Here is a 24,187-nt window from a genome sequence, read left to right as displayed (position 1 = left end):
TAAATGTCATAGGCCTAGAGGGAGTGAAGTAATGATGCATGTTTATTGTGTCTTGTTGTCCACAAAAGGTGGTACCCTATTAGACGCCTCATGGATAAAGCATCCATCAATTGTGATGAACCCACCCCATGAACAACTATCTATCTAAATGATCACCTTTATAGTAGATTAAAAAGAAAAGACTTATTAGATTTGCAAACTTAATTGCCCACGTGATTAAGATGTCAATGTGAGCATAGGTAATAATCAATGTAACCACCTTAGCCTATACTAATCCCTCTCCCTTTTGTCTTTTTTAAAGTTCCAATTCATCAAAATGGCCACTCACATAATATGATTAAATTAAATTCATTCCTAAAATCGAGAGTTATGTCTTGGTGAGACAATATTTGAATTCCGCAAAAACCTCACTTACGTGGCATGAAAACTAGAAGTAATAGTGAGCCATATAAGAAAATGGTCGATCGTTCAAGTCCGATCTATTCCTCTCGTTACTTATCAGCCAACGATTGTTGTGGTTATCTCTATGGCGTTATCAATGGCGGCATCTCATAGTAGTTTGAGGCATCCCTCATCTTTTCCATTAAAACATGTGAAGGGATGTGTGCAGAACAGAACCTCACTATCCTTTGCTGCTCCAGCACAATGTTACCCTTCAAGTAAGATAAACAATCTATGATTTTTTTCATAATGTTTCTGGGTATTTCTTACTTATTATTTTCCTTTAGTTTATAGAAATGGCTTTTCACTGTTTCTGTAGAAATGGCTTTCCACTGCCTTCGTTGAGTGCTTTGATCTCTGTACAAAGCTTGATAAGAGATCTAAAGAGTAGGGTATTTTAATTCAGCTGTTTTCAATGTGGATGTGGACTTGTTTGGCTTCGTTAGAGATATTAATAATGACTTTCCACTGCCTCTATAGAAATGCGTATTCTGATAATTGTGCCTTTCTTACTATTTTGATAAAAAACGACTTATAATTGCTGTGTTTGGTTACAGTCCAATGCGGTAGGGGTGATAAGCGAACAAAACAGGGCAAGAGATTCAGTCACTCCTTTGGAAATGTATGTATTCATGTAACTCACGTATTTTGTAAGACTAAATGTGGCCTAAAACTTAGGACCGGAATTCTCATTACAAGTTTGACAAATCTTTTCAAATGTCTCTATTGGGTGGGATTTTTTTGAGAAAAAACATCATCAGCTCACATGAAATTTGTTTAGGATTTGAATGTAAAAGCAGAGCATTTTTTTCATTCTTTAATTGACCTTAAATAGCCTATAAGATAGAATTTTCTATGATGGGCAGGCACGGCCAAGGAACGAGAAGAAGGGAAGAGGGCTGCCACCACTTCCTCTGCCACCAAGGCAACAACCTAGGAAAGTTGATCCTTTCGATGATGGAGCGAAAATCGAGATAGAAATTGATGAATTTCTTTTCTGAGATAGCAGAAAATTGAGGTTTTTATGAATGTAATGGAATGATTGCATGCTACTAAGGTCTTATAAAGTCTTTGGTCTCAGGATCATGCATTGCGCCATTCTATGATGAATATATATATATAAATTTTCTTTCTAATCACTAAGATGTTGAAACTAGTAGGGTTGCCTGATCTAAAGCCATTATCATTAACATGTAACTTACTTTAAGATAGTCCCAGCCTAGATTTATTCTGGAACATAATCATAATCAATATTTAATTAAAAGTTGGACAATGTGTAAAACTAAGTCCTTGAAAAATCAAAGAAAATACTATCCAATTCCAAAGCTAACAAATAATCCATTGCAAAAGCTGTAATGTTCCACCTTCAAATTCAACACAAAATTTTAACTACAAGGTATGATACCAGATGAATGAATGGAGAGGCTGTGGTCTGTACGGTGAGGGAAATGGCCGTACGTGTCAATGGATGAAACTGTATGGATGTGTTGGGTGATTGTGAATCTGTATGGTAGTGTTGTATGGCGTGTGGAAGTCAGTAGGTGATGGTTGTACGGTAGGATGCAAGACTTCTAGTTCCGTACGGTGACAGGAGGCAATTGTAGGGCCGTACAATCTCAGTGTTTGTACGGACAAGGTGGGAGGATGCCGTACGTTAGGGAGGTGAGGGTGGGCTGTATGGTGCAAGGTTGTATGATGGGCAAGAAGACCGTACGGTGGGAGCAAGGGTGTGGAAAGAGTACAGAGGGTGTAATGACATGAGGGATGGAAGGAATTTCAAGTTGCTCTGCCAAATATTCAGGCTGTGCTCAGATTTATCCGTACAAGTGATTGCATTTGCTAGAGACACCAACAATGCTAGTACAATATTGAAAACCAAATCATAGATTGATGTAGTTATAAGTATTTGCAAATAAGATAGTGAACGGAATTGCCAGATCTGAAACAAGTAATACCACGACGGAATAGGGTGAGGGGTTAAATCCCACCGAAACCAAATAAGCCAAATAGAGAAGATCTTTCACTTTCGAAATGGCGAACAATAGAGAATCTCAATAGAAATTCGCAGTGCAGAGAGAATAATCTAAATTGCACACCTAAAAACTATCTACAAGCCATACTTAAATACCTGCTGGGAAAAACTTTCTGAGGGTGTACAAAGATAGCCGACGGCGACACAGATTACGTAAACAAAAAAAAAAATGGGTCCGAGATATATTAAATCAATCGGCCCATTAACAATAGTTTGATAAATGATTTATTTTATAACGGGAACATTACAAAAGCCATGATTTTGTACTCATTAAAGTTGAAAGGAGCAGTTCAAGGAGAGGACTGCACACGGAAAGAAAGGATAAGATTATGAACAGTAAGACAAAATCACATCATTAACCAGTTTGTATAATTGCAAAAGCCATGTTGCATTATATCTGCTAAAAGTTTATATATCATAGGAAAACACTTTTTTTTAGAAGAGAGTGTATAAATAAATCACCATTTCTCATTATGTAGAAAGAAACAACATTACACTGGTTGAATCTCCTTGGAAAGAATTTCATTCCTTATTTATAAAGATATTATTTTGATACAAATTGCAATTGTATCCATAAACTGAATTACCAATATAACTACCTTGTACTCCTCATCTTCATGGAAATCAATAGTAAGAGTGCTTCAGCCAACTATACCGATGCTATTCCAGAATTTACTGCCAAGATACCGACCCTGCCAAATCTTTATAATGGCTTAAAGACTTGTGAAAAGTCTCTGCCTGTAATTGGCTACAGAGAACTAAACAGAATCACTGTGAGAAATATCTTATGTGCACTGTCCTTACCATTTGCATTTTTTCGTTGCAGGATGCAGAATCACCCTTTGGACTTGATTTGGCAGAAGTTGTTGATGGGTTGCATCTGGAAATGTTATTTAAGGCTCCAGATAACCATGGACTGCAACTAGAACATTGGACCAGGTCACTTGCAGGCAAGCCTAATGATGATGATGCTGAGCAACATGAATCTGATAACAACATGCTTTGTTGAGTGGACAAGCGCAGGGATGCAAGGCGGCCACTTTCTTGATTGGGAAATAAAGGGAGAATCGTTACTGGTAGTCTTGACTCATTCTCCTTCAAAACTGGAGCACCACTTGAGTCCTACAATTTTTACACTCAGATCAAATCTTTAAAAAAACATTTCTAGGGTTTGTAACTTACTTGAAACAGAGAATGTGGTTGTCAATGAAATTGAATAATTTACAAATCACCCATTTCCTAAAATCTGTGTAACTATAATGAATTTGAGGATAGAGAACTTAAAATGGTTGGAATATAAAAGACATGAGGATAAATCATACTAACTTTGTAATATGTGACATTAGAAACAACAAAGAATCCTATGGGTAAACCAGTTTGGCCTAAGTTGCTAAATACTATCTCATAAAGCTATTTCTGAACCTCCCCTGTTTTTAAGGATTCAAAAAGCAAAAGAGGTATCTTACCTGGAGAGTGAGAAAGACGAAATCTTGCTTGACATCGAGCTCAATCATCTTTCTCAAATCATTAAGAAATGCATCCTTCGAAATTTTCATAATCCCTATAAGCATCCCTGAGATCTCATTGGAGGAGACCTCCCATTTTACATATACATCAAAAGTTCTGAGATGTTGGCTTTGAATTTTATCTTCATCATCTGTACAATCATTGGGAGCAATTGATGAATTGACTTGGCAGGATCCCGAGATTATCGATTTTATTTTAGTCAATGGTGAAAAAGAGCTAGGTCCATAGGAGGTATCAGTCTTGATCATCTCTTTTATCTCTTCTTCTGATGTAGACTCACAGCTTTGTGAAGATTTGTCTCCATATACTGGCCACTTTGGACATATTAAATCTCTGGGGGTTTTGGATGGTGAAAGGGTTACTAAATGTGCTGATGTTAGCCTTGAAGATGGAGAAAACATTGTTGAATGATCTAGACCAATACTTCTGATTGATTTCTGAGAAAGAAGGGGACTGCCATTGTGTACTGACCTTGGAGATGTTGAGAGAGCTTGAACTCCAACAGCCTTTTTGACGTCATCAGGTACAGGCTCAGCTGTCTGATTAGCCTCATTTTTTTTCTTGGAAGCTTTTTTTCTTGCAATTTCCCTGTAATTCCCACAAAGCAAAAATATGTTTTCAATGCGTGCTCTTCTTTCATCTGTCACATACTTTTCCAAGCTCTCTAAATTTTTTAGTTTCTCATGAAAATGACATTCACTATTACCATTGGCAAGAATTGCATGATTTATTTTGCTTTCTTTTGGAGTTTTTCCTTCATCTGAGATACATTTGTCTTCTTTATCAGCATTTTCCTCTTCCTCATATACAGTTGGTAACCATCCCTTTCTCATGAATCTTGTGCATTTTAGAATGTCGTCTTCATCTTCATCATCTTTACAGTCATTTACATCTGAAATCTGGCTTGTCATCAATTCAGACGAGGTATTTTCATTGTTTGAGTTCAATCCATGTAGTTCATTCAACTGGCATCTATCTGCAGATATATTATAATTCATTGTGCAATGTGATTGGATTTCAGATCTCAAGGACATGTCATAAGATTGCACAGCTTCTGATGCCATTGACATGGTTGAAGCCTGTCCATTGGCCCTGACCAAGCATGTTTCAGGGATTATCTTAATTTGCTCACTAGCATTCTCTGTTCCATCTTCTTGAGAATTTGTCAGGGGATTGCTTCTGATATTTTGAACTTCAGATTCAATTTCCTCCAGTCTTCTGCGTAGCCTTCCAACCTCCTGTTGGTGCTGTACAAGGTAATTTTCCATCCTCATGTACCCAAGCTCCATAAATTCATTTGCCTTACATCTGTACTCTTCAATCTTCCGTTTGAATTCAGCTCTTAATAACCTGATATTTTCTTCACTTTTAAGTTGCTTATGAGCCTTTACCTCTTCCATTCTTTCCATTTTTTCAATCTTCATCCTCAATTGAGCAACTTCTTCCTCCTCCTGTTCAAATTTCCTTTGCACTGTTTGCCTTTCCTGCTCTTTCAACTTATTTTCCGCTTGAAGCTTCAAAATATACTCATCCGTGGCCAAGATTCTAGTCTGGAGCATTAAAGAGTCCAATCCCATGGTCTTGGTTTTATTCTTTAGTGGAGGCGAATTGGGTAATCTAACAATGCATTTTGCCTTGGCTCCATATTCTAGTGTTCCAATGGTCTTGTGTAAATCCCGAGGATCTGAACTTGCACAGAGCACCATCAAAAGTTTGGCACCATCATCTTCAAAGGAATCCTATTGCATTATCAAATACAAATTTATCATTTAAATCTAGATTTGCAATCATCTTTACAGTATGACACTGAATGGCCTAAGGATTCAACGGTTCAAATATTTGAAAAATACATATCAGCTCTTCAATGATGGATAATAATGACAAAATTAAATGATTGACACTAATAGCCATACAGAAATTAAATTAGTTCCTTGATTGAAGCGGTACCTGAAGAAGCATTGTGAGTTTGCTGTCTCTGTATGGCACATGTGAGTCTCCATTTGCTATGGATTCAACAACTCTCTTCAGCGCAGAGTTTCCTTGATTAATTTTACCTGTCTAAAAGTTTACAGAGTGGAAAATTTACAATCGTTCATCAGAGTATGATTTGGGATCCAATCATAGACGATATCTAACCTGCATTTTCGCCTGAGATCCCACAGGGCCAGCCTGATCTATGTTTTCTGATCCAGCCATATCCACAAGCACAAGTCTTCCTCCCACTTCAGGCACATCTATTATTATCTGAAGGCATAAAGTTACATAATTTAGAAAGTATAAATGCATATTATGCACATATTTAAAGACAAATCACTTACCAGACAGTGGCTTCGGGAACTTCTTTCATTGGTGAGAGTGTTCTTCACAATTCTCTTTTTTTCAACTTTTGATACCTCCTTCATAATCTTCTTAGCTTCACTGCCATAGATGGAAGTTGCATTCTTCACTTTCTTTCCAATTACTTCCAGTTTTGCCTAGAAGTATAAAAAATGCAATGCTTAGTAAATTTCTGAATAATATTTGAAGCAATGACTGGTGTGCCCTGAATATAGCACATAGGTATGCATTCAATCAAGTAATTGAAATATTCTAAATGAAATTACATACTAAACCTACAACATGGATATTTCACCTGTCTCCAAGTGGGAATTCATAATGTATCCTTGATCCTTCTCATGAAACATAATCAGATAATCATCAAACAAACTATGGCTTTTTCCTTAAAGTAATTAGAAAGATTTGACAAGTGCATTGTGTCGGATCAAAATGGAGTATATGGGGTCAGTGCCACTAGTTGAAGCTATTCTTTTATTGATCTCAAGCTGAAAAGGCTGATACTCTGAAGCTGATATTGCTTATTATGATGTCATGAATTCTACTTTGGCTGCCAAAATCCAACCCGGCAATAGAACTGCTGGGCGCAGGAGGAAGTTACCATCCCTGCAAATGATAAAACCTCAACATTCTGACCTTTGCATTCTTAGAAGCAAGATTTGCCCTTGAAGAGCAGACGCTGACAGCTAAAAGCAAGTATTGTTTTCCTATTCTTTAAAAGGTGAAAATATATGGTTTTGTTGTAGTCTATATGTTTCTGGATATGATTGTGAGATTTTTTATGATTAACGTTTTTTAATACACTCCATGATCCATTGTCAAGATGAGATGAGAGTTCAAGGAAAAGATTATGTATAAATTTTTATCATTGATGTTCCTGATCACACTACATGATCTTTCTCGTCCTTGAATTCATTTTTCATCCCAATGATGGATCATGGAGTGTCGTCCATGACATAGAGGCCACATTGTCATGGATTCTACAAATCTGCAATCATTAATATGCTTTTATTTTTTCCACCAGTTAATGTCTAGCCAAATTTAATTATATTTTACTTATTTTTATTTTGGTTACTTTTGTAGGGATGAGGTTTGTCCCTGCCCCGGAAACTTGGGGTAACATAGCTTTTTGCTAGTTGGGTCTGTTTCCAATTAATTGTAGCATTCATTTGAGTCTTTACATATTCATATTCCATTCAAAATGGACCGAAAAACAAAATGGGAAGAGGGGCAGAATTCGAACCCGGCATCCACCATTCTTGAACCAGCCAATATTGGCAGCACCAGGGGAAATCAGGTCAAAAACCTCCTCATTGTATATCTCCAAAACAGAGATCTTGACCCTCAATCTCTGCCTAATGAGGCCACCTTCAATGCGTACACCATCCAATATGCAGTACAAAGCTCTGTACACAATCCCTGGATCCTTGCCATTTCCAAACATTGTATGGCTCTTACCAGTTCCAGTAGGCCCATACATGATAATGGTGCATTTCCCACCACTTCTTATACTACAAACCCTATCTTCAATATATGTTTTATAGAAGCTTGCTAGGTTTTCTCTCTCTGCCATTGAAATGCCATCCAGACTGAAATCCTTGTAACCTGATTCAGTCTTAATCCTCACACTGGTCTCCTTTGAATTGGTCAGTCCTTCAACCAATTCAAATGTCGGGTTTTCTGTTTGATTTGGGTTTTCCCTAATTCTTCCCACCACCTCTACTGGGTGGTCAGATAGGTAATGGGAAGCATTGAACATGACCAAGGAATTGTTATGATGATTTTTCTTGATGCTGTAGTTGTAATTGTTGTTGTTCCTGCCAGATTTTGAACTTTTGTGTGTTGTGAATCTATTTCTTATATTACTCTGGGATGGAGCCATTTCTAGAGAATTCAATTAGGTAATATGATTCATGGTGGGATTGGAAAGTGAGGTTTTCGTCAGAAAGAAGATGAATTGGTTGGAGTTAGTCTGTTGGTGGCATATTTGAACGAATGTTTTGACAGGCATTTTATTATCATATTTCAAAATTCATTAGTTGAGTTGGCTCCTTCACATTTATGGACGTTCTACGGTTCTACTATATTAATTTATTTCTGCTATGTCAGAGGGCGATAATTTGTTGGTTTTTATTAGTTTACATATGGAAAGATCTGAATTTTTGCAAAACAACAAAAATAAATAAATCAGTTATTTTTTAGTTTACAGGTGTTAATTGTTACAAGTCAAATTATAATAACTTGGATTCCTTAATTAGAAATCCTGCCTGCAGTGAGCAAATTTTCTTTTCATTTGACTGCTCCTATGAATTGAATTCAAGTGGAGTAGATTTGCAATGGTCTAGTCAATGGTGGTTGAGGTGGGCTCTTTCAACACCTTCATATCAAGCCCAACACCAAGAAAAACTACTTTTTTTTGTCCTCTCTTAAAGTATCTATTTGTGTTATCTTTCAATAAATAAATCATTTTAGTTTATATGGTATATTAAAAATTGAATCTTAGAAATAATTTAGTATTTGTTCATTTAATTTTGTGGATCTTCAGTTCTTATATGGTACACCATTTCTGATTTTTCTGAATATGACTTTAGAGCTTAAAGATATTGTTTCTTATTTTGAAGAATCTTAATAGACTTTTCTATATATATATGAAATTTTTAAATAAAATTGAATCTTGTTCTAAAAAATAAGGTTAATTATATGATTTTGGTTTCTAAAAGAAATTTTATATGAAATTACATTGAATTTGGGAATTTTTAACTTGAGACACATCAAATGTGGATCTACATGTTATAATTAACCTAGACATTATATAAGGTATTGCTCCCAATATCTAGGTTTATAGGAAATCAAATCATTTAATTTTGGGATGGTTGAGATTATCACATTCCTCTTAGTGCAATATGTTTTTCTTTCTTTCATATTATTTTACAGCCACCTATATAAGAGGATATTTGATATCATCTAAGCTTGGGTGATTCTAGAACTAGTAAAAGATTAAAGGTCAAGTTTACAAAGGTAGCTCATGTTATAATTATTGAATATTTGAACTCTACAAGATTTCATTAGAACTATTTTGTTATCAAATAATGAAAGCCTTGCATGCATCAAGCTCATTAAGATTTATTTGTAAATATATTTAAAATAATAATAAATCAAAACATTTCTATGTTTTTCCCCTATTCTATCATTTAAGAATCTATGTTTCTTAATGGTCAAATAATCCTTAATTGGACCCTCCATCCATGAAAATGTTATTTTGTTTTTCTATGAAGTCTCTCTATATGTACCTTGTAAGAATCAATTAGACGTTAGACCTTATGTTTAAAAATGTGCATCTAAATAACATGTCTAAGAATGTGGTGGTATTGGAAAAAGTATGTAGTATCACATCATTGAGTGAAAAAAGCTAGGGGTCAAATTATATTTTAAAATTTTATAGAAGGGAGTGTTAGAAGATTTGTCTTTATAATTTATGACATGATCAAGTAATGTGCATATTCTAATTTAGTAAAATCCCCCATAGCATGAGAATAATAGTGACATTTGTAATATTTTGTGCATGCAATAGTGAGTCAATAGAAGATTTGAGTTTCAAGGGAGTATAATTAATTTATATAACACACAAAACATATCCCTAATATATAAGAAATCTAAAATAAAAAAATACTAATTTTAATATAAATTATACCCAAAAATATATATATTATTAAAATTAACTAAAATAACAACATTTATTTATAAAGGGCTAGAAATTCTATTGAAATCTATAAATGTATGAAATAAGGACCAAAAAGAAAGAGATAAGAGAAAAAAAATGTCCATAAGAAATATGAAATAAAATAATAATAAAAGTAATATAAATTATACCTTATATAAAAAATAAATAAATACACTAAAAATAAATTATTATTTTGATTGGTAATAAGAAAAGTTTACTAATATTAAAAGGTTTGAATATATAAGAGAGCATTGCATCATCCTTTTATAATATTTGGAAAACCAAATACCAATAATCAATAAACTACCAGTAGCAACCCTCAATAGCCAACATCATTATAAATCAAGCCAAGAGCATATGAAATCCAACACCCCAACCCCTTGAAGATCCTTCGTCATTGCATAAAACACAAATAACTAAGGATTGTGCCCTCCCTGTTTATGAGAGAGAAGAGTCATATCAAAGGAAACCTTATTTGGTTTAGTGCACTGTTTGTCTTTGATTCGAGCTGCATCTTTTTGCCAATCCAAAGCACCTGATCCATAGCATTCTCACCATCCATGATATCATGTTGAGAATAAACCAAACCCCCTTGATTATTAGTTCATAGCCCAACTACAATCAAGAAATGGATGAATGCCAAGAAATTCTACGAAAATCCAAATGCATGAAATAAGGACTAAAAATTGTAGAGATAAGAGGAAAAAATAAGAATAAAAGTGGAAAAACAAGAGGATAGCATTGAGCTGAAAATATCTCATAGGGAAATAAAATGCATAGCTTATTAGTTAAAAAATATTTTAAGGTCCTTGTGTGAGATGAGGTGAAACAACTAGAGTCAAGGATGATGTATATGTTGCAAGTGTTAATGGTTTCATTTGTGTTTGGCTCATATTCTAGTAACAAAATCAATTTTTAAAAGGTTTCAAAATATTTTAGATGGAAGAAGAAAAATTAGGGGTAGTGGCCAACTCATTAGATACATGTGGCACTTTCTCCATTTGCACTTTAAAATCTCTAAGTGTACTATACAACTTGGAATATTTGGCCCATTTTTAAAAAGTTGATCTCTCCATGATGGAAGGGAGAAAATTCTCCATAAAGGCTCTTTGAATCTAATTGCTTAAAATGTTATGGTGTTGAGGATTGCATTGGAATAAAACATGAATTCACTTACCTTCTCATTACCTCCTTAACTATAGTGTACAAGGTAATTCATATCCAAACTAATTTGTAATATGTATTAATAAATAAAGGTGTGCTTTAACATATTAAGGACCTAATAGGACGATGGGAAGAGTCAAATCAAACCACTCAAGGGTATGTCCCCTAAACACTTGTGGTAATAATCTAGTTAAGGTACAATTGTGGAAAATATAGCTTACACATCTAGCATTAAATAATTAAGGAATTTAGGGTCGCAGTTGCCATCATAAATGATGAAGTTGAGAGCAACTAAAGAATGAAGAAACTAATGGGAAGGATTACCTAGAAGTTCATAGTGACATCATGAAACCTATGGCAATGGATTTTAATTATAAATTCCATAGGTGATGGAAGATACTCGACAAAGCTAGATTAGGTAAACGAGAATAGGTAGATTGTGGTAGGGTTGGTCAAAAAGTATCATGGCAAGAAGGGATAGTAAAGGTAGATATATGAGTTACAATAAGATTATCTTAGTGGCAAATATTTTTAAGTTGGCAAATAGTTTATTCTAAAAATTTAAATTTGGTGAGTATATACAACTGTCAAGGGGCCAAATCACCATTTTATGAATTATCAGTCAAATGCATGTTAATGTTCCACCAATTTATATAATATATTACAAGTATCATTCTTTCTAGAATAATCTATATTATTATGATGAAGAATCAATTAGAATCTTAGAGGTATCTTTTAGTTTATTGACATATTTACTAATACTTGTTGAATCTTGCACAAGCACCTATAAGATTAAACATCAGAATAAGAACGCCAAGGAGAGACAAGAAATAATTTTTCTATGCCTCAAAAGAAAAGATTCCAGAATGAAAATTACAATACAAAAATAATTTCTTTATAGAAAGAATGCTCTCTAAAATAAGGGAAAAGCTAAAAAAGTTAGAAAAGAAAACTAAGGCTCAACTTAAGCTAAGCATACATGTGAGCAAGTACACAAAAACAAAATGCAACAATATGAGAATTTGCATGATGTAACAAATATAAATGATTGAGCCCCACCCCCAACCCCAAGGAGAAAAAAAAAAAACTCTAAACATGAAATGAAAGAATAGATTTTGACAACAAAAGGCCTAACAAGGTACTTAGTACACTAAAATAGATCTCTAAAAAAAACCTATATATATATATATATATATATATATATATATATATATATATATATATATATATATATATATATATATATATATATTAAAGGGAGAATATATGTCAATCGAACATACAAATGATACATAAATCTGTATGAGTGACCCACGTTATAAATGTGATTTTTGTTGCACGAAAAGGTTGACTTATCAATGGCCAATACAATCACTAGACTTATAGAATCCACAAGAGGCAGTTAGTTCCTTGTCATGAATCTCAAGGGGAGCATTGACCATTATGCAACAAACTCCCCCTCAATGTTATCCAAGGGGATTTGAACCTAGGACCAATCTTTGTTACAACTTGTTACAAGTGTCATTTTCATTACACCAAAAGATCAACATGTTAATGCCCGATACAACTACTAGACTTATAAAATCCATATGAGGCAGTTAGTCCCTTGGCATGAACCTAAGGGGAGCATTGACCATTTTTTGAACAACCCTAATGATAGTGCTCAAGAGTAAACTACTATTTGAAAATACATGTGTCAATAATCTAAAGAGCTAATCAACTGAGGCCCAATTACCACCACAAAATGAGAATGCAAGAGTATCTATATGATAAGAGCTTCATCTCATCAAGAAACCATTGCATCTAACTAGGAAAAAATAATAAATACAAAATACATAACTCACTATAAAGTGAAACCAAGGAATCATTAGCACTGATAGTAAAAACCCCCCATAATTGGATAGTGGAGAGAGATGGAAAGTGTACTAAAACTCTATCAGTAATTAGTGCATGGGGATAAAGTGAATATGCACAACAAAGAATCTACAATTGAAATAAGAAAAGGAACATACCAAGGTGAAAATGTGGTAAACATGAACATTTAAAAAATGTATAAAAAAGGATCCCAAGTTGTTATCATAAGACAAAAAACTCAATACACACTTGCATGCGACAAAAACCAATAGGATTAAATGTCATCATAGAGGGACAATTAATTGAAAAAGGTATGGTGGAAGAAAAAGATACTAAACAACCCCTCCCACTCTCACCCCCACCAAAGGAACTTTATAATACAATGCATGTACAAAATAAGACAAAATAAAATTTGCAAACTCTCTAAAAATCATACACACGAATGATACTTTATCTCAATGTGTCTACAAATAGAGAAGAAAATGTAAAATATGATCAAAATTCTCAATTAGGGGAATTATCAGAAATACATGGTTAATAATTAGAGAATGAGCTTTCAGTGCAACTCAATATTCTCTTCTTCATTAGCAAAAATGTTTATCTTACTGGGGCATCACAAATGGTTGTGTTCTTCTTATAGTCCTAATGGTAGGCAATAGGTGATGGGCTTGAGGCCTAATGTGTGATAGGAATCTTGAATGTTTAAAAATATATGATATTTTATTTTAGCACTATATAGTCCTAAAATGTAAACACCCTTGTTATGTGCTCATTTTTAGCTCCATTTAATTATTTATGGGTTCTTGCATTGATATTTCCATGTATAATTATTTAACTATCCATCCATTTACATAATATATTTCCCCCATTTTAGTAATTTCAAGATTTGGATGCATTCGTGCTTGATTTTCCCACGTATCTTTTTGTTTTTCCCTAAATCTCTTAACACTTCTTGAATCTTGCAACCATACCTCAAGATTTAGACTTCTCTAGTATAGTTTGAAACTGTTTTCACCTATACTAGATATAGGAAGAACTTAATTTAACCTATACGTCGAGGGTTAAATTTTGATGGTTTCAGGCTTGATGCATAGTTCTTTTATTAATTCCACCCAATAAGGTCAACCTATACAAATTTGGACTCTGAAATCACTATTAATTTAGGCCTCTTCTGCTCATTTTTATGTCTTAATCCAAAAATTGAAAGACATCGCATCCACTCAAGAAATCTCATTTCAAGAAAGAAAGCTATTGTGCATTCAAGGAGTTAAAGAAAGAAAGCATCCATTAGCAAAGGTTTTTGAAATAACCACAATCATTCCCCATTGGGATTTGTGACATAACTCAACCGCCTCTTGTGTTATACAAGTCTAGTGGTTGTATCAAACATTGATAGGTTCATCTTTGGTGCAATGACAACCCTAGATTATAACAAGTGGTGTCAAAGCTTGGTCCTAAGTTCAATATCTTTGGGTGGCACTTGGGAGTGGGGTGTTGGACTAAACACCAGTATTCCCCTTCAGGATTTGTGACATGGATTAGCTTCCTCTTGTGTTCTATAAGTCTAGTGGTTGTATTAGGCATTGCCATGTCAATCTTTTGGTGCAAAAAAAACCCTAGATTATAACAAAGGCATGTTAGCATGAATGTTGATGATATTCCTATAGGGGAGTATGTTATCATTGTTGGAGACATGACTCAATGCTTATGTGTTGCATTCATGACTGTGTTTGTCATTGATGTCAACATATACCTTATTTTGTGAAGATTATTAGAGTTGCAGAGGAAGTTTTGTTTGGCGTGGTCAATGATCAACAATTTGGTATGTGTACTCTTAGACATATGTTTGAGATGCTTATAGATATTATAGTTAAGTGGACAGAAAGTAATATGAAAATATGATAGAGTTATGCGATGTTTTTAGGAGATAGATTTTAGAGAGAGTTTTTGGAAAGCAGGTATTGGTAAATCAATTGTATCTTTTGGATGAGAAGGAATTTATTTAAACAAGATTAGAGGATGGTTAGGGACATGTTTAGGATGCTATATTTTAGATGGTGAAAACATATGTTTATTATGTGAGGTTTGGCAAAGATTGTTCAGTGTATGATTTCTTGGAGGCTGACTATTGGTAAAATCATCGTGGAAAGAGTTTTGATTGTAATGTAACATGTAATGTAATATTTTAATTATGTCCTATATCATCATTGTAAATTGAGAAATCATCAAGGATGACTCAATACTTGTTTTAGGACTTGGTATAAAGGAAATGCCATTTTCTTATGGTAAATTATTATATGCAGTCATATGTATTGTGATGTTTGGTTATGCGAACTTCGATTGGAATTTGTATTTGATCAGAGGAAAGATTGATGTTGAGGATGTACTATGAGATTCAAAAGAACTATATTGGAAAAAGAGTTTTTGTTTAGTCAATTCAGATCCTGGATATGCTTATCTAAAAGATTGTCCAGTGAAGACTATTTTGAGGCTATTCGGAGAGTGAGTTCAGCTATCTTCATTTCAACTCTTAGTAGGGTTTTTATAGCTCCTAAAGGTGTTGAAATATTCTAACAAGTATTCAAAGTCTCCTAACAGGGACTCACTACAACATTTGGGGTCAAATTGCGACGGTGGTGTATTTTGTGTTGATTTTCACTTTTTTTTTAATGCAAATATCCTCGACATCGTTGCAATACTGACATTGGCATCTTAATTGCAATGCCCCATGAATATTTTTTTTAAAAGAACATGAATAAATCATTCCCCATTTGTTTTGATTGTGGAGAGCTGTGAACATTGTCGTTCCCTTCATTGCATTTTGTTGTTGTGCCCTTGATCTACAATTTCATTTCCGTGTCCTTTCTCTAAAATTTTGTTGCCATTTCATTCCCTTGTGATCTTCGTACCCTTGTTCTGTGATTTCGTTGTCATGCCCTAGCTCTAACATTTTCTTCAAGGGCTATGTAAATTTTTGTTTCTTTTACTTCTAATAGATATCTCTTTATATTTGCTTCTAAACATGTATATTTAGAGATCTTTTTAAAGGTGTGTATTACATCTTAGCACAATAGAAAATTGATCCAATTGTATACATATTCTAGAATCCAAATAATAAAACAATAAAACTCATTCAACCTGAGCTAAGTGACTTACCTCAAGAACCTCCATAAAAATAATGCAAACGAGGAAAAATGGCAGAGTTCACAAGAAATTTTACAAAAACACATCATAGCATATATTTTTAGAAAGAAACTAGCCCTAACCTAGTAAATTGGGTCTAGATGCTGATTAGCTAGGTTAATTACAAATTCCTGTAGAATTGTCATCATATTAGGTACACTAAAATGAAAAATTAGTTGTTCCTATCTAGCAAGATCAAATACAGTTTTCCATGGTATTTATGCAAGCCACATTTTGTATGAATATTACTCATAAAACCAATCAATTCCAAAAAATTTAGTCTCTTGAGACCTCTTGCCCAATTGTTCATGTGCTTGTCTGTGCTTCCATATTGTGCATATTCTACGTTCATTGTATTCTATTTAATTATCACTCCACTTTTTATCCATCTCATGGGATGACCTCTCTATTGACACATTGCAACAAATGATTCATGCCTTTCTTCACTATGGTGCCTCTACAAGCTTTCTCCATTCCACATGAGCATGATGTCCTCTAGTTCCAACATGATGCCTACCAATGTCTAACTTTTGAATGAAAGTTTAGATAATCTTTTAAACAAATATCATGATAGCATTCTATCAAACAACTCATGTGCCTTGTCTATACTGCTCGATTGATGACTTGTTACTAAGAAGTGTTGTTAGAGTACATAGGGTACTCTATGTATTGATTATATTTCATTGACTTTTAACACAATCTATCCTTTTGGAACTTTTATATTAGTACATCATCTTGTGGATACCATCCCATAGGGGCTTTCCCTTTGATCAAGGTTTTCCCTAGTTAACATATGTGGTTTTATTGTGCATGGTTATCTTTCTACGGTAGTTGCATCTAATGGTTTCATGTTTTAAAATTAATAAAAATAATGAGAGTTATTTTAAGTGCATAACGGATTCACCCTGTTGGAATGTTCAAATGAGAAGAGTACTTCTAAGAGTGGGGGTGAATCAGAAGTAACAATTTTAATCCTTTCAAACGCTTATTAACACATATATGAAAAACAATTTGCATGCATGTAAACATATAAACAAACATAAAATCAAAGCATGCATCAACACATAACACAAAAATTTGGTAACCGAGAAACTCTCCAGGTATAAGAAGGTAAAACTAGGGTGGGGATGACACCCACAAAAATCACTACAGCAATCAATGTTCAACCACTTCTGATGGTCTGCCCTGTGAAAGGCCTGCCTTGTTAAAGGCTTTACACTGTGTCAATAGTGACCTGCTTAGAGGATTTACAAACACTTACATGAAGTGTCACCCTGTTAAAGGATTTACAATAGGTTGTTAAACCCACCTAATACATAGGATTTTCATGACCTTCTCCAAAGGCTATCCTACCTAGCTGTTAAGCTAACCTATCACCATAGGATTTCAACCTCTAATACAATTGTGAGAGAGTATTAGAAAATTTGAACTGACTGAATGCAATCTCAAATTGCTAGGTTCAGGTACTAGATCTGCTCCTTCTGTTATGATCCTTGCTTGATCTAATCTCTATATGTACTCCTTGTCCCTTGTGTTGTTTTGATCAACTCGGTATGAAACTATTGCTCTATTCCTCTAAGTCTTTTCTCTTTACACTAATTTTTTTCTATAATCTCCCCTTATGTTGTTTTCTTCCACACATGCAATGGTGCATTCATTCTCCTTATAAAGAATGCGAAGACTTAGGGTTAGGTATGGATCTACGATCCATATTGAATCTCAAATTCTTGCTCATACTTTGCATTTTTCTTATTGGTTGCATGACTTCACCATTTTTTTGATTGGTTGCATGCAGATTGCATAGGGAATGTAAATGATTCATCCTTATCCTTTTTCTCCTTCGAAATTTCACTAAGTCAGCTCCAAAAATAGTTCACATCTTAGTTTGTGCAAATACAAACTCTTATTTTGATCTTGTGTTGCTTGACACATGAAGTATTACTGATGCTCGACAAATACTATTTCTAGATTGCTCGACATCAACTACATTTTTTGGTTTGCTCGGCACCTGTTATATCCTATATTGCTCGGCATATGTTGTTCTGAATTGCTCAGCATCTGAATAATTCTATTACTCGGCACATAAACAATTCCTGTATTGCTTGGCACATACTACACTATGATCTGCTCAGCACTAACTATGACTCAACACCTATTGAAATTTTGGCTCGACATCTATTATGTACTTGGCATGTATGATGAAAATGGTTAAGTGTGTTGACACTCATTTGTCAATACTATTTATTGACCAACAATTTCCCCCTTTGACATGAGTGTCAAAAACACTTAATTAAGCATTGGTGATCCTAACCTTATTGAGTACATTCTTTACTTGCTCGACTTACATGCAAAATTTAAAAAACTGTGAGTAGCAATATACCTTATGACTTCCCCTGAGTTGATTATGCCTTTGAAATTGAAATTTTGTGCCAATGTGCCTAATCCTCTTTGTCCTTTGACCTGTTTCTGCATTCTGAGCCTGTATGTTGTATCTGATCTGTGTGATGTCCCTGTATTCCATGTGATTACCAAGATTTTGCATCTCTCCTTCACTCCTTTATTCCTTGTCTCCCCCTTTTTGGCTATTTAAAATCATTCCACTTTATTCTCAAAATGAATGAAAGAATGGAGTGAAAGAATGTAATCAAAATGATCAAAATTTGTCAAAATTTGGTAATTACCCATAGTATCTACATATCTCCCCCTTTGCTTATTACTCCCCCTATAATATATCTCCCTCTTTTTGACACTAATGTCAAAGGGTTCTATGGAGTAATACCATGTTTAGCCAAAAATGAGTTGTTAAACCTTCAAGAGCATCTTCAGAGCTGCATCCTAGTTGTTTAATGCAATATCCAATGACTTGTGTTGGATTGCAAGCTCTACTACTAGGTCTACAAGTCCTTCATGTGTAGAAAGATTGGGATCTTTCTTTAGACTGTCTTTGCATTCATCGACTCCTTGTGGAGTACCTCCAAGTGAGGGGTGATGGAGGATTGGACTTGCATTAGCTTGGCTTTTATATTAGCCTCCTCTACTGTTAATACAACTAGTTCCCTTTGAGTGTGAAGCATCTGAGCAAAATGCTTCTCACTTTGAGCTGGATTGGTTGGGAGTTGCATACTAGAAATCTTTAGATTTCTTTCCAAGCTCAATATCTTTTGGCCAATTTCTTGTGTGAAGTTGGAAAAATCACACAACTTGTTGTAAAGGGAGAATATATTCCCAAGTACAATTTTTACCTTATCTATTTTCTTAGCCAGTTCAACTTGTGATAGTGCTATATCACCAGATATTTTCTCATTTACCTTTCCTTGGAATTTCCTTTCTAACCACTCCATTAATTTTGCATTTGCATCATGGTCCTCATTTGCCACTTGATCAAGTATGTTAGATAGTTTTTCTACTATTGGCCTTGACTCATGAGGTGTTTGCAAGCTGAAGGCATCCATAAAGATGTCCTTGATCTCATTCAGTGCTTTCCTATATTTTTATTCTTTTCTCAATACCTTTTGTCTTCTTCTTCTATCTAGTGCATTCTAAATTTTATTAATCTTCTCCTTAGTAAAAGTGTTGGATTCATAGTAAGGTATTGTAATCTCCTCATCAAGCTCAAGAATTCCATAATGAAGTTTCTGGGCTACTTTTGTTGAGCTCAAGCCTGGTGTTCTAATTTGCAATGCTAGCATTTTAGTGCTCAACTTCTGAAGAGTTTGAGTGGGAGTACCTATTTTAGGTAGTTCAACCAAAGTTTGTATTGTATATTGCTCCTCATCTCTTGTCTCTTCCTTCTCTTCATCTTGTTTCTCCTTTTCACTATCACTGGCTAGGGGTGCACTTGTTGGCTATTCAGTTCTCTCTTTGTCTTTCCCTGTTGTTGCACTCGGCACTTGAAGTGCATCTGTAACTTCTTTTGGTGGCGATGGTGGAGGAAGGAATAGGATTCTAGTAGTTTGAATGGTCGAAGGTGGTTCTTGTGTTTTCACCTTGACTTCCTTTGATTTTGCTACTACCTTTTGCAACTCATCAACACTGACCAGTATTGGGCTTGAACATAATCTAGCTGCTTGTATTGATTGGTCAAGGATTTTTGCTAGATCCTCTGTAGTTAATGGATTAATGTTTTGACCAGAAGTGTCAATAACATCTTTGATCTTGATAATCTCTGCAGGTGTGATGGTGGCATGAGGAGGGCTAGGAGGTGATAGTTGTGTGTCTTGCACAATTTGTTCTTACTATTCTTCTGCACCCTTTTCTTCCTCTGTCTCCTCTTTATTCTCCTCTTCATCTTTCTTCTCTTCCTCATTCTTCTTCTCTTCTACCTTCTTTTCCTCCTCCTTCTTCCCTATTTCTTTCATTTCCTTTTTCTTGGTACTTGCTTCTACCTTATATTCTTCATCAAAGACATCATCAATTTTCTTGTATATTATTTTCCACAATCTTGTGGATTTGCTAACTACATCTTCAATTTTATTTTGCAAAATCTTGAATGTTCTATATTTTGGAGTAAATCTATTATTATGCCTCTTAACTACATTAGCTATTTGACCCTTAGTCAAATTAGGCAACAATCTTGCTAAAGTAGATTCTCTTATTTCCTTTTCCATATGTTGGCAAAAATACCATTTGTCTTCTACTATTTTGTACAATTCCTTGGGCATTGAGCCATCTAGCTCTAGAGGTGTGTGCTTGTATTCAACCATCATAGCATACACAAATTCTTCTAATTTTTTTTTCTCTTCTTTTGTGAGCTTATTAAAATCTAAATTCTTGAAGTCTTTCAAGTCATCATTTCTAATATTTGTACATAATTTATCAATTGAAGACTTTGGTGGATGACTTACCACTTTAAATTGACTGTTATCATCTATTTTAGTCTTTTCTTCATCAAATTCAGGCAGAGCCACGTATTTTCTTCTCTTTCTCGGCTCTTCATTAGTCTTCTTGGTGGCTTTCTTCTTCTTATCTACCTCTTCTCTTGCCTTTTGTGTTGTGGCCCTGGTGATGGCTCTGGTAGTGGGCTTCTTTGGTGCAAGTTTTGCCACTTTCTTAGCTTTGGGTTGAGGAGCAAGTGGAGCTTTTGCCTTCCTCTTGGTGACTTTGGTTTTGATTGGTGCTTCCTCGGCTTCTTCTTCCTCAACACCTTCCTCTTTATCCTCACCTAAGCCTTGTGTCAATTGTAGAGGCTCTTGTTCAAGCTCATCTGCTTCATTTTCATTGTCTTCCTCTTCTTCATCTGCTTCCTCTTCCTTTGTTGTACTTGCCTCTTCAACACCATTTTTTTTTTGATCTTCTTGACCAATTTATCCTTCTTCTTCATTGTTGTGGCTATTTTTAGGTTTGTTACCACCCTTGATTTAACAATGTCATAGGTTCCAAAATGTTTTGCAGTTTTATCAATTTCTTCTACAAGTAGAGCTATTATTGCAGCTGAGGCTTGATCAATATCAAGTTCATAACCTAGTGGCCTAAGCCATCTTACTCTAGGTATGACTACCTATATGTAAGTGTAATCAATGTCCAAAAGAAAATAAATGTCCTTTTCATGCTTCTCAACCAGTGAGACTGGTATTCTCATTCTTTGTTTCATGGACTTCTTGAAGTCCTCAAAATAGCTAGTCATTTGGGCATCAAAATTCTCACCCATTTGATCAATGAATCCATTTATTTGGTCAACAATGGTCTTATTTGGATCCCATTTCACCTTGCCTACTGAAGGGAATTCTTTCATAATGTAGAAAAACATGCAAACCAAAACTGAGCCAAATTTGCATTGAGCTCCCTTAGACTTCCTTATAGCTCTCAAATTTTCATTGATTTTCTGTAACATGAGCTCTACAAGATTATATGTATGATCTTTCTTTACCAATTTATAAGCAACATCCACTGCTATACATGGTACATTGTTTAATCTACTTGACCGATACAATTTGTGTGATATGATTCTCACAAAAAAATCTAGTAGGGGTTCTATGATGGTGCCTATTGTCATTCCCCTATTATTCCATTTTGCCCCTATATTCTTCTCTATGACTTCCTTTTTGTCACTTCTTAGGGTCTTCAGCTAATCTAGGGTTGGAATACTAGTAACCCTATGTACAATTTTCTTTGTAAACTTTACTGGCCTTGTTTCTAACCAAAAAGCTCCATCATGGATTCTACTCAACACAATATGTATCCATTCCATTTTGAAGACAATAGGGAAAACTAGGGCTTTGGTCAGACCCTTCTTCTCAACTATGGAAAATTCATCTTTAAGTTTCCCATTTTCATAGAGTTTATTAAATGCATTAAAAATCTCCAAATATCATATGGCTCCAACTTTACAATTATAACATTTTTGAACATCTTGGACCATGACAACTTTATCAGGAATTAAGGATAGGGCACTAGCGGGATCATTTTTATAAGCGACTTCAGGGATGGGTCTAAACTCTAGCTGTTTGACTTCATTACTGACTAGTTGTATTTCATGAATTTCCTTCCCTTTGGTAGGTTTTGACCTAGATGCCATCTTTTCAAAACCAGGGTTTAAAATTAAATAGACTTTCAAATTCTATGTAGCTCGACACTTGGATGAAATACTTGTAATTGGAGTTGAATCACTATTGAAATCGTTGAAAATCATTGTTTGTTTGCTGTAGAATCACCTCTTCGCTCTACTTGACTTCTCTTTGTGTTTGAATGATTCAAAAATGAATGATTTTTACCTTTATCAGGTTAAAAAACCTAGCATTTATTGCACTTATGATTACAACTGTACACTCAGCTTCTAAAGATTTTATCAACTTGGCTTCCACTAAAGTTCATTTACTCGGCATCCACTATCTTATTTCACTCGTCATCAACTAAACCTTTTTCAATCACTTGACAACCACTAACATCTCTTACTCGACATCCACTATGCTATCCAACTCGGCATATACTAGAGTTTTACTTGACAACCAAAGGTAGCTCAACATCATCTTCTAAAATTTTAACTAAGCATCCTTTTTCATGCATATTTCTTCTTTGCAATACTTCTATGTTTTCTTGGGATGATGTATGATACATCTTTGTATGTATCAGCCCCATGTATATGTCTTGTGCTTAATTGGATGAGGTGTGATCACTTGACCTCTTGGGTGAAGTGATCTCTCCATTTGATGTGATGCATTCACCTTTCTTCTTCCAAGTCTTGTTCATTTCTCCTCTTATTTTTTCAACATCAATCTTCTCTTTTCCTTTGTTGACTTCAGTCTTTGATGCTTTTGACTTTGTAGGACAATTTCTGCTAATATGACCAATCTTCAAGCAACTAAAACATGTGGTTTGGTTTAGCCACCTGCTATAACTTCCCTTGAAATGTGTCCTTATGTAATTTTTAGGGATGTGTCCATACACTTAACAATAGTGATAGCTATACCTAGTATTGTAGTCGTAGTTATAGTGATGTGCATGATTGATTCCTCTTGCAGGCTGATTAGGTGTCCACATAGGCTTTGATTTGCATTCAAATGCTCTATGTCCATATTTTTTGTAGTTGTAGCAGTGACCCTCAAATCTTGGTGTCCTCATGGTCTTGGTTCTGCAGTCTTGTGTTGAATGTCCTTGCCTTTTGAACTTGTGACAAAAATTTGCATTTGTAGGCTTATCATGCTGATGACTATTCTTCCTTCTGCACACATTAGAGGTATGTCCCTTTTTACCACAGAAATGACAAGTAGGTTTAGTGTTCTTATCTTTGTTGCTTCTTTCTTTTGTAGCCTTGGATGATTCTCCTTGTTCAGTGCTGATGTAGCCAAGTCTTGAAGTATCATTACTAGCCCTTGGTGATTTCAGCAATTGCTCAAAGTATTTGATGGCCTCATTGGGTTTATTGTAACTTTATACTATTTCCTTTTCTCTCTTCAATTCATTCTACAATTGTTCAGTTTGTATCTTCAAGGTAG

General features: G+C 34.7%; 2 protein-coding genes across 2 annotated transcripts; one reads left to right on the top strand and one right to left on the bottom strand.

Moving 5' to 3' along the window:
• The first annotated feature begins 466 nt into the window (after positions 1-466).
• On the top strand, positions 467-1,580 carry LOC149551052 (small ribosomal subunit protein bTHXc-like). Its single transcript, XM_089786625.1, has 3 exons — positions 467-659; positions 999-1,063; positions 1,308-1,580. The coding sequence occupies exons 1-3, from the start codon at positions 527-529 to the stop codon at positions 1,440-1,442; spliced, it is 333 nt and encodes a 110-aa protein (XP_089642751.1). The 5' UTR covers positions 467-526; the 3' UTR covers positions 1,443-1,580.
• Positions 1,581-2,923: 1,343 nt separating this feature from the next.
• Positions 2,924-8,216, bottom strand: LOC149551051 (kinesin-like protein KIN-10A). The gene is made up of 6 exons (XM_089786624.1): positions 7,578-8,216; positions 6,319-6,474; positions 6,137-6,244; positions 5,948-6,058; positions 3,940-5,739; positions 2,924-3,595 (listed from the first exon to the last, which is right to left on the bottom strand). Exons 1-6 carry the CDS (start codon positions 8,214-8,216, stop codon positions 3,242-3,244), a joined length of 3,168 nt encoding a protein of 1,055 aa, XP_089642750.1. The 3' UTR covers positions 2,924-3,241.
• Positions 8,217-24,187: the final 15,971 nt, after the last annotated feature.

The sequence above is a fragment of the Cupressus sempervirens genome, chromosome 6 (assembly GCF_028749045.1).
Source record: "Cupressus sempervirens isolate cs-2001-9-10 chromosome 6, ASM2874904v1, whole genome shotgun sequence".
Lineage (NCBI taxonomy): Eukaryota > Viridiplantae > Streptophyta > Pinopsida > Cupressales > Cupressaceae > Cupressus > Cupressus sempervirens.
This window is presented reverse-complemented; position numbering and strand designations above follow the sequence as displayed.